Source organism: Calonectris borealis, chromosome W, assembly GCF_964195595.1.
Source record: "Calonectris borealis chromosome W, bCalBor7.hap1.2, whole genome shotgun sequence".
NCBI lineage: Eukaryota > Metazoa > Chordata > Aves > Procellariiformes > Procellariidae > Calonectris > Calonectris borealis.
The window spans coordinates 2,607,483-2,626,660 of NC_134351.1; the positions used below are offsets into that span (position 1 = coordinate 2,607,483).

The 19,178-nt window shown below is 41.9% G+C and overlaps 1 protein-coding gene across 1 annotated transcript in view; it reads right to left on the minus strand.

Annotated features, from left to right (window-relative positions):
• The window catches only part of LOC142074710 (netrin receptor DCC), a 566,907-nt gene that overhangs the window by 289,177 nt on the left and 258,552 nt on the right, over positions 1–19,178 (minus strand). Inside the window, exon 3 of the mRNA XM_075135512.1 lies at positions 12,298–12,582. Coding sequence (XP_074991613.1) covers positions 12,298–12,582 — 285 coding nt within the window. The remainder of the gene's footprint in view (positions 1–12,297; positions 12,583–19,178) is intronic.

The window sequence follows — 19,178 nt, forward strand, 5'->3', positions numbered from 1 at the left end:
TTAATCTAAAATCAAAGATGCTTTAGTCTAAAACACATTTCAAATTAGTTTATTTAATGGGTAGCTTCACATCATTTCAGCATGAGAAAATACCACTACTACACATCCCTGTAACATATCTCTGCTTTTATCCCCGTTAAAGCTTACACTTAATAATCATCTTGTTGCTTGCTTAGCTCCCTTTTCCAACACTTCTCCTCATTTAGGACAGCTCCTTTTGCCTCCAGCAGCCACCTGCGCCCATAACGTGGCGGTGCCTTGGGCTGGCTGCTGCTCGCCTGCTCTGCAGAGAAACGCCCCATTGCCCGGGGGAGGGAGAGGGTCCCGTGCTCTGCCATAGCGCTATCGCCTGCTCTTCATCGTTTCCACCTCTTGCTCCATTCGAGGCTCACAAACAGAAGCCTAAGCTTGTGTTTGAACTCTTCTGAACTCCCTAATGATATAGCTAGCTGAAAAGGTGGCATCTTCTCTACATCCCTCTTTCATCTGGAAACACAGCTCAAAAGCAGATGAAAACCAAATGCGTCAGTTGTGAAGCAACGTTTTGCTGCTTGATTTCCAGTTGAATAGGGAGCACAAGGTACAACCAAAGTTAGCAGCTTAAAGCCACATAGAGAATCGAAGAAAATATCTGTTACAGGAAGAAAAAAAAAGAAAATATCTTATCTTTTTCAGAAAATAAGAGGAGGGAGAGGGTTGTGGTTTCAAATCCGTGAAGATCAGAACTTGCACATTATTCAGGCAAGTCCCCAGCAAGGGCTGAGCCCCGCAGGAGGTGGCAGCTGTGCCCTCCCCGTCACGGGTGGCAGTCAGCATCGACTGCGCCGAGCACAGCCCACGGCAGTCGCAACCGCAGTCGGTCCTTATGTCCGTACGGTAAAGGCCAGCGTCAGCTTTACTACAGAGGGGTCTGGATAGAATAACTAACACATTTTGTTTAAGCGTCAAGACGCAAAACCACAGCTTCCATGATACGAAATGCTGGTTTTCCAGGAGTACTTAGTAAGGAGGACTGACATGCCATCGCAGACTGTTAAAGGTGGCATATCACCACCTCCGGCTTTGTACCACCTTCCAAAAAAACCAGAGGTGGTCTAAAACCAGAGCTGAGTAACTAGGACATGAAAGGCAGTAATATCTGAAGCTACAATTACTTAACCATAACCTTACAAGGAACCAAGGAGTCTCCAAAGGCACCTTCTCCTTAAGGTGGACATCCACAATTTCCTCTCAACTGAGATCCGACTTGAAGAAGGGGATGGTGTTGGATGTTAGAAGAATTCATTGACCAAAAAGTCTGTGGGACCACAGACTGCAAACCTCTGCAGCAGTGTTATCTGCAGGTGGCACAGCCTCCACCCACTGATGCTTGGCAGGGGAAAATCAAAACAAATCATTTAAAAAAAAAATCACAACACATGTTCTGAATAAACTACAAAAATGTGCACCAGTGACACAACAGACCTTGTGAGGAAATCGGGTCTTTTGGGGGGCTTAAGGAAGCGGTACACAGCAGCAGCAATTTCAGTATCTGGTTCAGACTTGTCTGATAAGACTGTTGCACCAGTGCAACCAGGTATTTCCAGCTGAGAAATAAGAAAGATCAGACCATCAAACTAGATTTTTACTTTAGAGAGAAAGCAAAAATGAGCGAGGAGATTTTAAGACTAAAGGGCCATTAAATCTTGTTTCTCGTATAAGACAGGCCACAGAATCACACCCATCCTGAGCTCAGAAGCACGTCTGAATAAAGTGCATTCTTCAGGAAGGCACCCAGTCTTGATTATAAAGATATCCAACATCTTGTTATGCCCTTCTCCACTTGATTAAAGAGCACTCGGTGTATTCTCCCTGACAAGGCACTTGTACGCATAATCAACCAGCTATGGACTAGCTTTGGCAGATGAGAAATCCTTTGCCCTGGCCCCACTGGAGGCATTGACTCCATTTCAGCCACGATTCAATCTCTTGCGCACCAACATGTCATTTGTGGCCTGAGCTCACGGCTGCGATGCCCCCATCCACGGGGACGCGACAGGACACCTCCTCGGCCTTTTTCAGCATTAGCTTTCCAAGCAAACTGCTTGACCGGGACCACGCGGAGCAAGCTGCTCCCGCCTACGGCCGCCGAGCCCCACCGCGGCCGGCGCTCACAAGGCTCGGAGCCTGACGCCGGACCAGCACCTGGGCTGGAAGCAAGGGCTGCGCCGACTTCCCAGCCTGCAGAGCACCTACCCCGTTGCTGGCATTTGTTGATTTTATTTTATATATTAATGTTTAAGAACAAACAGGTACACCTAAAACCAATTATAAAGCCGTGAGCTGTAAGAACTTACTTTCCCCAAACAAAGCAAAACCTCTCGTTTCGTATTTAGCATTTTTCTTGAGCATACAACATGCAGTAATGAGGTACAGCTATACCCGTATTTTCCACACTCGTTAAATCAATGACACATAGTTGAAATTCAAAACCACAAATAGGATTTGCGAATGCCTATGTGATTTCGATAGTCCCCATTTCACTGATATCTGAGAATACCACACTATTCGCAAAAAAATACATACCTTCACAAAGCCGCATTATGATAAGTTGTTTTATCTCCATTTTATAGATGGCTAACGGAGTAATTGAGATAGCTTGTGATGTAACTAAGGACATATATGTATTCTGCACCAGGGAAAGGTCCTGAAATTATTTTTTTTCTCATTCTTATGTTAAAGGTATCGCTTCTGTCACATGTTACCAGCATACGTTATAGTCAATCACTGATCGTTCTCTCAACAAACCCTCAGATTTGTGTCAATATGCATCGATAAGAGTCGAGGATGTATTTAACTCTCATACCAAATTGGTCTTAAGCAAGTGGAACTCAAGACGATGCAATTTATTTCTGTCTTCCAAGGAAGATGAAGTTGCAAGGAGTTCGCTTGGATTCAGCCATAGAGAGACAACTCTTCAGCACTCGAGGAGAAAAATGTTACTGCAGTATTTTAGCTACATTATATATTGGAAAAAAGGAAACGCTTTCATAAAATGTGTTGCATCCTGCTGTATGGCATCTTACTGTGCTAAGCTGCTTTGTGCTACACTGCATTTGTAAGTGTTGTTCAATTGACAAAGGACTTCCGTCATACCCATGAAAATTTTTCTGAACGTATTTGGATAATATTGTACTTTGCCAGTACAATTTTATTTTTTATTGCAGCAGTTTTTATATTGTAACTTGCAGAACTGAGATGCCTTTAATGTGACACTGATGTGACGGAATATCTCTACATGTTCATAGTCACATTTCTAAATTTGATTAGAAGAGATAAAGATTTATACCAAATAAAACCCAATTTTGCTCTCTGCTGTCAGTGAAGAAAGGCCAGCAAAATTCCCCAACCTGATCTCACCATCATGCCTAGAGGCTGAACACTTAATCCCAATAAGAAAGCAAGGGTTATGTGTGAACAGCGTTGGAGAAATCTGTCATTAAAATGATACCGATCTCTCAATATACCGAATGCATTAAAATGTATAACCAGAACGCAGTTATTACTTTGGGATTTTGCTTTTTTGCCGCCACCTCCCAACCCCCTTTGCTAGCATTTTTCTGCTTCAGCCCTCCTGCCCTCCCCTCCCAAAAAACAGAAGCCTGGCTCAGCAGAGCTCTGGGATGCGACATGACCAGGAGCACATAAGTAGTAAGGACACAAAGATTGTGACATGAGCACCGACACAAATCAGGGCGTTAAGACATTCTTCTTACTGTAGTAACTTCAAAACACATTAACTGAAGTGCAAGGAAAACTGTGCCAAGGCACTGCTGGAACGTGAGCCTATACATCAGGAGTCCTATTTCTAGCTTTAATGATGATTTCTTGTGAGACACTCAGTTTCCTCATCCATAATGAAGACAAAAATATTTACAGCCCTTTGACTTGTTCTCCGAGATCCTTAGGTAAAAGAATAATATAAAATTTATTACTGCAGGAGTAGGGAAGGGACGTTGCTGGTTTGTATTTACAAGACAAAAGGAGGAAGCTTTTTCTTTAGCCATTAAAGTTTTAGAGGCAAAATTGAAACAGAATGAGGAACTGCTCCACAACTACATTATCTTCTATCCCAAAAATGGAGAACAGAGCTGAGGCAAGAAAGCAGCAACACATTTACACTCTTACTTTCAGCTGCTGCAGAGCTTTGGCAGATGCCATTTTAGACCTACATTGTCCCTGAGATGCAAAGACACAGGCAGTTAAAGAGCAGTGGTTCGATCCAGGTAGTAACTGAATCCAGAAAAGAACCTAATACAAGATTTTTGATGCAGCCCCATGAATATAACTGGAGAGGAGTTACTCCCAGTCCTAGTCTGTTTTGAGTTGAAAAAATAAAAATAATTAAAAAAAAAAAAAAAAATCAAAGACTAGCTTAGTCAACTTTTAGAAACAAGTAGCAGCCCCAAAATTATTCGTAGCTTTTAAATGGTAAATGGGACAATCTTCTAAGCCATTTTTATGGCCGTTCTCTAAGCCTCCTCCAAACCTCCTGCAACCTTTCTGAAATGGCGGTCGCCAGTCAGACGCACTAGGTCACACTGACCTCGGCGCGGAAGTCGCGTCTCCAGTGCCAGGACCCTGCGTCACTGGCGTTACCCCACCAGGATCTCACCAGCCTCTCACAGCACTGCTTCACCCTTGTTCTGCCGATTACTCAAGATGAACCTCCACAATTTTTGTCACAGGAAAGTGTCTGCTCCAGCCCCTGGGCTCTCCTCTGATATGGGCGATAGGACCAATCACATTAAAATATTCCTTTTTTTTTTTTTAAATTCTGCCCCATTTATAAAGTTCTGTCTAGTGATCCATATTCTTCAGTATTTACCATCTCTGTGAGGCGTGCATACGCCTTCAATTGCAGTTTCATTGTTATATGGTATATTAGAGAGCATAGGATCAAGAATATATCCCTGGCTCTCAGTGAAGACTCCCACTAAAAAAAAAAATTCTGCTCAGTAACAATTTCTACTTGGAGACTTGATGGCTATCAATCTGACCTAGCATATAGATGCTATACTGATTTTCAATTTCTCTAATGTCTTAGGCAGGCAATCCTCCCAGAAATCTACTATAATGATACAAATCATCACCAGAAATTACGCTGACATCATCTGTTTTCATACACTGATATTGACTGGTTTTAATTGCATGGACCATCCTGTTATTTTGTGTCTCAAAGATGCCAGCCTAACAGACCATCAGGTACTCAAGGGTTGCTTTGTTCCAGACCACTGGAATCTTCAGTATTCAAAATTTATGGTCAAGAATTAATGGTCCTGAGAATTCCTCAGCTCCTCCAGGAGCTACATTTTTATTTGGCTATAATGACCTGAAAACATCTGGTTTTGGACAAGCTTTTTAAGCCACTCATGTCAAGATAGCACTAAATTTTTTGTTTTTTAATATAAAAATATCTTTAAATAATCAATGCCATGCGTACAAGCACATATTTTTTCAAAAATTAGTATGTTTAACTTTTCTGCCTTGTAAATATTGAAACAAGTTCTACCACTTTCACCCATTCATAGTAATATTGTCTCAGTTATAGCTGAAAAACATTTGTACCCTGAACTTTACTAATCCTTGATATCTTCCACGTCTTTGATTCCTTTGACTCTCCACAAATTCTGGTTTTTAATTCATAATTACTATTATCAGATTACTTGCTCCAATTCTTAGATTTTTCTAATTTCTTTGTAACCAGACTGCTGGGGGTTGCAATTAAGACTGCCTTTCCCTTCAGTGTGTTATAGGAACATTGTACTGTGCGTATATAAACTATACTTGCAAATCCCCAGTAGCCATTGGATTCATTCCACTTAAATTCTCTCTGCCTGCTAACTGGACTCCTGCGCATGGGAATTCTCTTCTGGTTTGAGAGACAACTTTACGGAATGCAGTGATGATGAGAGAGTTGTATATGTTTTGCTAGCAAAGTGGGTTAATGGCAGAGAAGAAAGCAGTGTGTTTCATGCAATTAAATAAAATAAAACAAACAGAAAAAGCCCCCCCAAAACCAAACCAAACCAAAACCCACAAGTTCATAAAATGCCAAACCATCATCTCTAATGTTTCAGATCTATAATAGTCCTAGTCATTAATAGTCACTAATAGTTTATTAGTATGTTATTATTAGTTCTGATTAGTTATAATTATTGTTAGTATGAAATAATAGTCCATATTAAAGCTCTACTGCCACTATTTAGTATAAAACAAACTTCAAAGCAGGAATGCAAAGGCCGTTCCAACATTACAGAATTCCCTTTCGTTTGGGATTCTTTGTGGAGTGCATTTTGAGAGCAGAATCAGAGATAAGTTTGAAGTGAACTACCTTGTTCTTCTCTGTATGCCCAAATTTGCAAGCCAGCCTACGGTCCACTAATTGACAGTACCAGCATCCTCAAGCTAGCTCAATTTCATAAGGTTAATCGTATACCAGGAACCTTCCAATAACTTATGCTTTCAAATACATTCAGAATTAAATTACATAATATTCTTAAGGCCCTTGTTCTGAACTCAATCTGTGCTTCAAATGGAAGTACTAAAACCAATCCATTTAGAGCAATCACTGAAACATCAATGCATATTTCATAAATAAAAACACTAATCTGGCAACGAGCCAGGGAGTTGTGGAGCAAACAGCTCTTTAGTGGTATTAGTTATTGTTCTTGTGATTGCATTGGTCTCGAGATCCGCTCCGTGCTAAGCGGACACACGGACTGGACAGACCTCTCTGCCTGCCCGCTCATTTTTATTCCCAGCTAGGCAAGCTGCTGTAACATGGGAAACTGCTATTTATATGTATTATACAAGGGATTACTTAAGCACTAATCAGATTTACCTAGGGGAGAGAGGCAAGATAGCTCACTCCCCAGGATTATTAATAAGCATTTTAAATTTAACCTTTTTTTTTGTTAAAGGTCAAAATATAGCTAGCTTATAAAGTGACCTCAGCAATGCTATTCATTTGGGCAGCTGGAAGTAGGGATAACCAGATACTGGAAGTTATTACATGGATCTTTTCTAACTAGGAATTTACCCTGTAAGAATACGCACGGAAAGACGACAGCACACGTACACGTGTGCATACTCTCACACTGCTGCCTTGTTCTCAAACGTGACTTTAACAGATGACACCTTAGGAGGATATATTTACCAAACAAGAAAATATTTTTCCCCCAATGCATCCAAATACTACTAATAATTAAGGAAAAAAACAAACCAAAACAAAACAGAGAACTTAACACTATTACTAAGTAACAGAGCATGTTCTGTGACAGGGCACACCCCATCCAAATGGTTCTCTCCTAATGAGGTAAAAATGAAACCTTTAATAGAAATTTTACCAGTTTAGCAGCACAAGTGATGCCTGTGCCGGGTGCACTGCTCAGGGCAAGGCTTTTGATCCAGTTGTTGCTCAGTTTGAAAAGCAGGAGGAGCAGCGACGGAAAATCTAACCTTGATTTAAGTACGATTGATGGAAAATTCAGTAGAAAAATAAACAGTTCCAAGGGCTATTACCGGTTTTAAGTGTTTAACTTTTTTCTACATGCAAGAATATAGCTTCACATTTCCAGTTGTTATTTTTTCACCTAGTTCATAAGAACCTGCCGATTAAAGAATCCTTTCCCCCAAGTCAGCGCTTACAGAGCACACTAGCAGCAAGTCTATAAAACCTCCTGGATAAAGTACAACATTTCCCGTGTGTTCACCAAAAGGCAGGCTACGTGCAGTAAACACTCCGGTTCTTTTCTGAACTATTATTAATTTATCAACATTCACTCCTTCAGCTACTGCCTCAAACTAGAAGCTCGTATTCAGGTTTCTGGTAACAGAAATCCCTTCCAAAGACCCCGAGCTCTAACCAGAGGCTTCGCACACTTGCGTGCATCGCCTTACTGGTAAATGAGCATCAAAATACACGTGGTGCAAACGAGTTCAGCTTATACCATGATCTGGATTCATTTGTGAAGGGGACCTGACTCTGGTCTTGTGCATCACCCCTGCAATTTCTGCATCTATAAATGACATTTTTTTTTGCTGGGGTTTTTGTTTGGTTTTGTTGTTGTTCGTTTTTTTATGTACTAATGAGAATTAGGGCAAGGCACCCCTGCACTGGAGAACATAAACGTGAAATTGGTTAGATTTAAAAAAAAAAAATTTAAAAATTCACAAGTTCAGTATTTATTTTAAGTGGGCCACATCTGTTGGAAATCTGTTTTCATCTAAGAATAAACACCGTTAAGGACTACCTGTGGAGGTTAAGAATAAGGTGAAGACCTGACTTGGACAATTACTGGCTGTTAGGGAAGTGCATCAACACAGGGATCCTCCCAAGGTATAAAAGATGAGAAGAAAGCTTTAACTTATCTTTGCACCTGATACAAGTTCAGGGTGTTGCATGAGGAACTGATGGCTGAGCTTCAAAGAGACTGCGTGCTTGAGCTTAGCCAGACCTTCCTAAAGACCAAGTTTAACTACAAAACTCGTATTAAATAACAAACTCCTACTAAACAAGATAATTCAGTATATTCCACCCCTTTCATTTCCCAAATGGGATGTCCTCGGACAAGATGCTTCCTGTATTTACATGACTATTCAAAATCAACCTAAGACAGTGGTAACTGCAAAACTTTGTCAGTACCACAATATTACGCTGTATTTAAATAAGTCTTGCATTGCAATTGCTCTTCTAAAAGCGGACTCACTTAAGCATCAAAGCAAGCCTGAGCTCACGAGGCAACTTCTGTTGCATGCAGTTACTTAAACATGACCATCAAACTCTCCCTTCCCAATTCCTTCTCGCGGGATCAATTCGGTCCTTTTTGCTGCTGTTATCCTTCTCTCCTCAGAAATGCAACCGCGAGGAAGGAGCTGAATCACAACCAAACTCTATTCGCATTAAATATGAAGGAATTACATGATATTGTTACCATTATCTTGCACTGCAGCTCAGCAGACAAGCTCAGAGAGAAAGAAGGAACCTCTATAATAGACAATACTAGAGCAGCAGATTACTTGACCAGCTCATGATAAATGCAGGATTATTATTTATAAATAGAGAATTAATAGCTTTCAGGCACCAAACTACTCAACTTTTGCTTTTAAAACATCATCTGTATTTCTCAAGTGTACAGACCTCCCAAAGAAACTTACTCATTAATTTACAGAAGCAATGAATTTGGCTAAGAATTAATTCCCTAATACTGGTTTGTGTAAGATCTTTTGCTTTTTTTGGTACAGTAGTATTATTCCCTCTAAAGTAATGAGGTGAGTGCATGCAGTTATCTGAATATGTATTTCCTCATGTTTTCAGTACTTGCTGAAACTTTTCACCTGGGATTAAGTTTCTGGACCCCAGAGAAAAGAGCTGCACTTCAATTAGAAAGGTGAAAAAACATGCATTTGAAATGAGCTTCCTGCAAAAAGCTGCAATGGCTACTCTTAAAATTAAGAGCAATAGATTAAACCTGACACATTAAAAATTCCTCAAGAGCTTTGCTCAGGTTTCTTGGGCTTTTTTATACAAGTTCTTCAAAATCTGTTCTCATATGGCCTGGGTACTCTTATGGGCACATGGAGGATTTAGCAAGGCTGGAGCCGTTTGTAAAATGTGTTTATTGATGTGCTGGGGAGAGAATCAGCCCCTTCCAGAGCTTCCCCAGGCAGAACCAAACTGCACGTAGAAAACACACATGCAAACGGTCGCTTGTAAAAACTTCCTGCTCAGTGCTTTGCCCCCGGTAGACACATTCACACACCTACAAACCACCTCTCTTTAGTAATGGGGGTTGAAGGCTCAACTTTTCCTTCATTTACACGGCGAGTTAAGCTACAGTAGTTAAACTACCACTATCAGGAAATCAGTAATTCCTTCATCCAAATATTTTGTTTTTCTAACCTGTATTCATGTTGGATGATGAATTTTTCTATCAAGAGGAGATACAGATCTCTCCAGACCCACCACAATGTCGAATCAAATATTTAAGCCAGAGGCACTTTAACTAAAGAAACTAAATGATTGAAGATGTTTATCCCTTGTTCTTTTTTGTTGCATTCTGTTTGGAAGCTGTAGAGAAGATTAGAAATTATTCGCCAGGATTGTGGTCCGTTTCGCCACAAATCCTGACAGATATACACTGTGGGTTCAAAGAAATCACAACCGCTATCTGTGGAAGAAGCTGCATTTTAAAAATACAGAATTACGATATACTACCTACGCTTTTGTTTTGTTGCCTACTCCCTTGAATAAGATTTAAGACTTTTCTTTTTTTTCTTCCCCACTAACCAGGGGAAAAAGGCCAGCAAGAGTATTCTGCCTTCGCTAATTATGGAAGAGGAGAGCTGCAACGGAAGAGAGATTTCTACCAACAAGCAAAAACAGGAGAGGCAGAATTAGCAGCAAAGTATCACATAGCTCTGAACCATCAAAGCGTGCACATGAGAACAAAACTCCCAAGAGGCTCAATAAGATCTGAATTTTTGTTTCAGGAGCACCGTTCATTTCTTATAAGAGCTGCTGTCTGCTCACATTATCCTGAAATGAGACCTTGTGCTGCTTGCCCTAAGCCAAAGTCTGAGGGACTCCACTAGTTCCTTGTTATATATTTTCCTCATTATTTGCTCCAGTGTTTCTCTGGTATAAAATTTTAACATGCTGGGAAGAGATATATTAATTCCCCTCTCTCCTATAGACAGCCTGAGAGAGGCCATTTAGCCAGGATGTTAACGACCGAAACTGGGAAAAGGAAGAAACACCAATCCATCCACAAATGATCTGAAATGTAGATACATAGCAAATGAACAATACTCTGAAGAGCTGCGGACACCAAGAGAAGTCTTCCAGGTCTGTCTAAAATACAAAGTTTTATGATTTTCTTAATTTTAATCAAGATATCTGAAAAAATATTTTTTTTCCCCATGGATCTCAAATTGCCATGAATAATCACGGAGCTTGGAAGCCCCAAGAACAGCCACCCTGTAAACCAACAATTGGGGAACAGGTCCACGCTAGAGAGATCAGGCACAAACTCGGGTCACCAAAAAGATAGGGAAAAACCTGCAGGTAACTCCAGGTGATGTGGTCTTCCCCTGCTGCCAGCTGTCCTGGCTGTAATTTTGCTTTGCAGCTCCAAAAAAGGATCAATACCTACCTACTGTAGCAGAAAGCGAGGACATGGGCTTTGGTTCGTAATCCTAAATTTAGAGGGTGTGGCGGTGGTTTGGTTTGTTTCTTTTGGTGTCAAATCGCAAACACAGAAGAAACTGTAATCCCCCAAATTCCGCTGTAATAAATCCCAGAGCTATTACAAGCCACTCCTAGAAGCGAGGATGAACTCATCAAGTTTCACACGTTGTTAATATATGGACACTTCCCCAGGCCTGATCCTGGCCTTCCTGATCTCTATAGTATTTGGACCATCTCAGAAGCCTGAGAATCCTGCTCAGTTACCTCTCACTTAGTGAGAAATCAAGCAAACCAACAACATTTGTCTAGAAAATGCATATATTAAAAAAAAAATTCTAGAAATACATCACCCCTGTCCCATTTAATTAGTGGTTACACGTTAGCGTGTAGAATTAGAACGGAAGGAGTTTTTGCAGTAACACCTTTTTCAAATCACTCTTTTGGTGCTTTGATACTAGACTGCAGTTGTAACCATTCATTTAGCTGATGTGTTTATTAAGAGGGAGAGCAAGATGCTCACTTGGCCATGAATTTAGGAAGATTACCTGTCACAGTTAAACTCTGTCAGATCCCAAACTCTGGTCTAGGCAACTTGGCAGATCACATCAGGCACTGAAATATCCAAGCAACTTAACTTTGAGTAAGTAAATTCAGCTGCTAGTCCCAACAGATTGCTCACAGTCAATGGAGTGAGAGGAGCTCTTCCAGAGAGTGCTCTGGGAAAATAATTCCAGTGCTCTCACCAACGCTGTGAGATGGGAAGTACTTGTCTCCCTCCGTTGACCACGTAAAAGAGACCAGCTTCATACATATCTGAATTCAGTACTTGAAGTTAGGCAGCATGAATACTTTCCTAAGGTCTCAACTCCTCACCTTTGCATCCAACTGCTTCTAAAGGTCTCCAGGCTCTTCCATGTGAAGAAGAACTTGGAAGCTTGCAGAAGTAACTGGAGAGAAAGTGGGATAAATCAGCCTAACTGCTCCAGGAGGAGCGACTGCTCTTTCAGAGAGCCAAAGGACACGACCAGACAAGAGAGAAAGGCGATGTAGAAGGGTCCAGTTCTTACCTGCCAAAACTCTGACTTCTGCATCATTTCCAGTTCTCGAACTGGCTGGGTTTTTCGCCAGGCATCTGTAGATCCCACCATCCCCATGCTGAACCCTGCTGATCTGTAAAGCTCCAGAGGGCAGGACGGCCACCCGCGTGTCGGCCGGGCTCGGGAACAAGTCCTCCTGGTTTCGCTGCCAGTGCACCACGGGCATGGGCTCGCCAACAACTTCACACTTCAGCAGAATAGTGTCTCCTGCAAAAGCCGTGACAGATTCTGTCTGGGAAAGAAACCTCAGTGGTCCTGCAAACACAAGCAAAAAAAGCAATTAGATAGCTGCTGAAAATAGAAGTTGCATGCTGTTTCCATGCCGATTTGGATTTTTTTAACAATCCAGACTAAAATTTATGCGATATTCTGAAAACTACTTGGAGATTGCTATAATTGCAGGGTGACTAACACCCTCCTTTGTCAATTATACTCATTAACAACAAAGAAAAGATGTGTTATCAACATAGAGAGTAACGAATTGCACCTGCTACTTACAAACCCACTCAGGAACAACTTTAACAAAGTACAGACACGCTATCGGGCAATACAAACTGTTCAGAACAGGGGGGCATTCAAAGGAAAGCACAACTAAACCTATGTAAGGTTAGGAAAATGTTACAGTTGCATCTTGCTGTATTTCTCCTTCCCTATGCCGTTCCGCCCAAATAAAAGGAAAAATACTCCAAAAAGCCTCTCCTAAATAAACTGCTTAGGTCACGTAATCAAATACTTCACATGAGGAATGACCTGTGTCTGTTTTTCCATGAAATATTGTTGACACGCGAGGGCAGGAGAGCAGAGGTAGGAGCTTTAATTGCACAACCCCCAGATGCCCCAAGCCTCGCTCGGTGCAAAAACGAGGACCACGTCCTTCACGTGCTACAGAAGAGAAACCCGGCAAGAACAGGACACGCTCTGCAAGTGACAGAGGATGTCAAGATCATGGACTTTATCACCTGGAACCATTGTTGCTTTACAAATAGCACAGATAAACTTGCAAAGAAGAAAAAAAAAAAAAAGAAAAAAGGAAAAAAAAAAATCAGCCCTCTTTCCAGCCAAGTATGAGAAGGACAAATCAAGAAGATAGGCTGAAGCAACTGCTTGGATCAGGAATGTGCTAGAGATGCTGTGGACATATTTTGGGGACCTGCTCTGGCTCTATCCTGGCCAGTCCCTAGAAACGACCCTACCAGCCCCCAGCCCGGCCGGGCACACTTGCTGCCCGCAGGGACTATTTGAAGCCATACCAGCAAATATGATCACTCAGAAGTGTGTGCAAACATGCACCAAATGTTTGACAGAGTGAAAAACTTGCAAGACAACACTAAAAGCAACTAAAAAGTATATAGGAAACAAGCATCTTTTAGATTTATCAGCCAGTATACAGTGAAGGCTTTCAAAAAAGGAGCTGTCAGCAGAGGCTATAAGCAGCTGAGGAAGCAAAGAATTAAGACCCGACTCTCCAGACATTTAAATGCCACCCAAACGTTCAGCTAAAGCAATGTACCAGGGAATGATCACGTACCAAAAGAGACATTTGAGTGGGAGCTCCGAGCTGATTTCCTGGTTCAAACACCTGTTTTCTGGTGTGATTTTGGCCACCCATCTCTTGTCTCAGTTCTCCTCCTCAGACACATTGCTCCAAGCTCCCAGACCATCCGCAAAGATGAGATCTCGCAACCCAGGTGAAGCACTTCCATAAGTGAGGCAGGCAAATTCTTTAGCAAGACTGGCTCAGTGAAGGCTTCCTAACGGCATTTCCACACATGAAAAAGAGCCTACGTGAATCTACTCTTGTGTGGGCAGCAGTATTTCCTAATTGCCGTGTGTACAAGTTATCCCTATGAACAGAGTGAGCGAAGAAAAGGCAGTCGTTCCCAACCCCATCCACGCAAGCCCTGCCACCCGCTGCACCCTCGCACACGCTCCCGTTACAGCCAGGATGCTACTTTCCAGCCGAGGTATTGGCACAGACGCACAAGTAACAGCTTTTCACCCCCAGCAAAGCTGGTGCGAGCTAGAAAAATAGAAGCATTCAACACTTCAATTAAAAAAAAAAAATTGAAGATAAACGCAGTGTGAACAGTGATGGAAAACTGTTGAAAACTGCAGACTTTTCCAGGAGGAAAGACAGCTAAATCTAACAATTTACTGTAAAAACTAGACTAAAACAATTGCCATAGAGGGACTTTTTTTCCACGGCAGCACCATACCTGCCATGCTCCTGCGCAGAGCCAGCTCACGCTTTGCCCTGTCTCTGCACCGCCCCCCTTTCTGCAGGTATCCCAACTCTTTTTCAGCTTAAAGAAACGTAATAAAATCTATGTATAACAGATCAGGATGTTGCAAATAATTTTTTGCTGTGTCCCAGTGAAAAGACACTAACCACCTGTTTCCATGGTTCTGTTCAAAACTCATTCATCTCTCTGCAGGACCATAATATATGAGATATTAAAACTATCACTGGGTCTTCACAGCTCTCCTGGCTTATGCTGATTTATTTTAAGTACAGTTTTTGAAGCTACACAGATGTTTAGGTTGTCGGGAGCTGGCTCAAGGGAACGGACCAGCAAATACATCCTGAGAAAGTGACTTTCAGAGGCAGACTCTGGAATTAAACACTGCAGATCCTCGGTGATGCTTCGCTCTGTAGCCAAAGGGTCGCAGACGCACCTCCCTGCGTTATACCCAAACCTACTTAGGAAACTTAATTGGAAGCGGTACCCAACTCCGATTTACCATGCAGTCTGGTTGGCAGCCTATCAGGATCCCCATCTTTCCTTACAGAAGACCCAATTATTAAGCAATTAAAGTTCACTTAATAAAAAAGCTTATCATTTAGGGGACAGACCTCCGGGTCTGGAACATGTTTAGCTATTAAATATTCAGCAATTTAGTAGCACTCAGTACAATCCCCCAGAGGAGAACTGCTTTAAATGCTTTGTTTGTTTCAAATTAAAGTCTGCAAGGTTACTTAACATCAAGACAAGACCTTTTTTCCCTACTTTCAATTCACATAATAGCTGAAGGGTGAGAAACCAAGGTAATGAAAATGAGTGAGTTCCTTCTGCTTGCTTCAGAAAATAGGAAAGAGAGCGAGCATGGGTGAGCGAATCTGGAAACGTAAACACTTTAGAAACCGCTGTCTAATGCTCTCTTCACAGGCTGGTTTCCAAAAAGGTGCTGTATTTTAGTTACTCTATATTCTTTTTCATTTACTACCTCCTCTCTACAATTCTGAAAAGATTTGCAGTAACGTGCAGCAGAAGTATCAGAACAAGACCTACAGACTTCACCAAATAATCCAAGTACAGACGCGGCGTTCAGGTTCGTTCATAGAAATGGGAGCTAAATAAAGTGTTCCCCTTCTGGTTGCAAACTCCATCTTATGGGACTGGAAGCCATACATCTCAGAGGAGATAAAACTGATGAAGAGGTGGACACTCAGATTTCTGATTTAGAAGAAACTAATTGGGGGGGGGGATCAAATTACCAATATGCATTTAGCAATACTTCTATAAAGCATTGCCAGCCAGGGAATTCCTGCAGTACGGTACCAGACAGCCACTCCTAGTACCGGCTGTCAGCCTAATGAGAAGGACTCAAAAGGGAAAGATCTTAATATTACAATAAAATGAATATTAATAAGATATTTTATGCCTTTGCATTTTTTATATAGGAAATTTGGGCAGTTAAGGTTTATACAGATGGAAGTTAAACCAATTTGCCACAAAGGGCACCTCAGTGCAAAGTGAAGCAGAGGAAGGTGCCTTACTGTCTGAGAAGCCGAGGATGGAAAGCTGGCCGGTGTTTCAAGAGCGGATGAGGCCAGAAGGCGACGCATCAAGTAATCATAGGCCTATTTACTATTACCTATTTTCAACAGGAGAAAAGTTCAGCCGCTCCTCAAACTTGCGTCCGATATTGGAAATACTTCATCCTGCTAGGAGCTGAATATTTCAAATACTACCCACCAACCACCAGCTGGGACTAGACTCAAGGTACGCTAGAGGAAACAAAATCTGAGCAAGGAGATGCTAATTTGCTCTACAGTCCCAGTTTCCAGCTGCTCTCTTTGCTTCAGCCGTTGGCATGGTATACAGGATACCACGGATGATCTTTTCTTATTAGCACTCAGTTTTCATCAAATTCACATACCCGAGCTAAAAATACATGTACACAATTAACGTGTGAGCATTTGTCCTTCATGCCTAAATTAGGCTGCCCATCTCCCAAAGCTTCCTGTATACTCGGTGCAGAGAGTGGGGCTTTCCTCGAGACAGGCAGAGGAACCCCTCGTCTTCACCTGGCTGGGGAACCCGGGGGGGTTACCTAAATCAGGTGACTACATGTTAATTGTATTAATACTCAGATGGGAGTAATCAGTTAAGAGCTCATGACCAGTACAAATAAGGCAGGATCTTTTATCTTTTTCTAAAGACAAACCACACTCAGTATTTCTGACTAAGCAGAGCATATTTAAATCTTGCGAAACACGAAGTACTGCAATTCCAACTGCAACGCACAGACACGGTCCCCGCTGGCAGATCACATCACATACAAATACACCGTGAAACAGGGAATACGCAGGTCTCCGACGCTTGTGATTTATGATGAGAACATACGATTGCCTTGATATCTCCTGACTCTGGAGATGCACATAAGCAAACTTCACTAGAAGTTAACATGGTTGTTTGAAAGAGCATAAATTATGGGTGATGACAATATAGTCACCAGCACATATCAACTGTATCCTAAACTGTTCCATCAAAAAATAAGATATTGAAAAGTAACTGAGAATTTCAGAGAAAGAGAGCAACACAGCATCCTTAGAAATAAACTTCCACAACTCTAATTTGCTATCTTTTGTTTTCCCCAGGTCTCGGGTGTTACTTCTGCAGCAACCCAGCTGTAACCCACCATCGCAGCCCTGTGGAGATACCGAAATGCAGCCATCTGGGCCCCTGAGCATCCAGCAGCTGCAACCAAAGGGAGAACAGACACAGTTTAAAGCCTGGAGGTTTGATTTTACAAGTCAGGCTTCAACAAGGATGACTCTGGTCTACGGCCCTGTCTGCAGGAGATAAGGATCAACGTGGGCTTGGCATTAAAATTGCGTATTGAGATCCAAGTAATTACTTACAAAGCACAGTGGCAGGCAGGTCCAAATAGCTCCAGATGAACCTAAGTACAGCTAGTCACATAGTCATGTACTCAATTATTTTATATATATGTGTGTGTGTGTGTATATATATATATATAAAAAAAAAAAAATCTGAGTGCATCACAGCCTTTAATTTGTATTATGTAAACAAGAGAATATCATTTCAGTTTCATAGATGAGGAACTGAGTCTCTAAGATACAGGTTAAAATATTGAAAGGCAGCAAAGCCACAGAAACTGGCATCCCACTAGCTTATAAAATGTGGTAGCTTCTAACCGAGAAGAGTTCCTTGGGCTTTTTAGGCATTTTTAGAAATGCTACAGTGACTGACTTGCTCGCTCAAGGTCACAGGAGAAATCCAAGTTAAGCAGGGGTTCAAACCAGGCTTTCCCAAGCTCTTCTGTAAATATACTAGTGTTTCTTTCCTCCCTACAAAATTGAGTGGGAGTTTCTTTTGGGGGTACCCGCAAACTGAAACACAGTTCAGGGACAGCCCAGGAGGGAAAGGAAGGTTGGGTTCACGCCCAGTTCTCAGTTTCTCAGAGAAAGGAGAAAAATTCTCCTACGGGAATGAGCTTAAAGTACAATTCAAGCCTGTGGGCTCTACCGAAAAGGGGTTGAAAATGTACTTCCTGCAAAGAGAACTTGAGGACCACCATCACCAGATACCCTAAAAATAAAGGAGGAGTTTAAACAGACACTATTATGTTTAATATTCATTGAACAGGTGTCAAAAACCATCCACTTAACATGCTTTTCTGCTGTCCTCTTATTGCTCAATCCAATTGCTTTTGGATTGAGGAGTGACTCATCCTGCTTTGTGCCAGGGGACCGAAAGTAGCTTAGGTGTTTTCAGCCAGATTCATCCCAAACTCCAAGCCAAACAAAGCATTTGGCCTTGTTTCAGGAGAACCAAACTGTGATAGCTTTTTTTAGCCTACGCATTTAAGGGCGAGACAATTATTTCTGCACCTTGTATTTAGCGTTCAATTATCATACTGGAAAATGCACCTTGACATTCTTGCTGTGAAGCCCTCCAGACTTTAGATAGCCCTCACAGATCCACTGTGAAGACTGAAAGGGGCAGTCCCTGCCCTTTTGGGAGGAGGATAATTTATAGTTGACCTCAAATAGCAGCACATCTCTAGAGGGAATCTCAGTTGACTGTAAAAGTAATAGTATACATACAAGTAGATATATAAGAGAGGATTTAGGGGAGAGTTTAGGCTCGAACGCTTAAGCTGTGTTGCAACCCTGATGCTACTTAGCCATGGAAGTGCCCCCGTTCCCCAGGCATCCTCACCTTTTGAGGAGGTTTTAATCCTGGTAGTTGACTGTTAGATCAGATTCCTCATATAATGCCAGGAGAGCCACCACGTCTCCTCTTAAACCACAGGAGAGGAAGGTCAGAAGCCACTTATTCCTCCATCAGCCCTACCCTCATGTGGACACATTCACACAAGTGCTGTTGAACTCACTGTGGATGAGGTAGAAACCATAACTCACAAACAGACAATTCAGAACATCCCATGCAGGAAGAAAATTTCCCCTTTTCTAGTACGGGGGCACATCGAGGTCTCCTCCAGCACAGCAATTCTCTCCCAGCATGTACAGGCCATCATAAATACTATAGCAGCAATTCTTGGCAGCAATCTAATTCCACCCAGAAAGGCTAGCTGAAGGA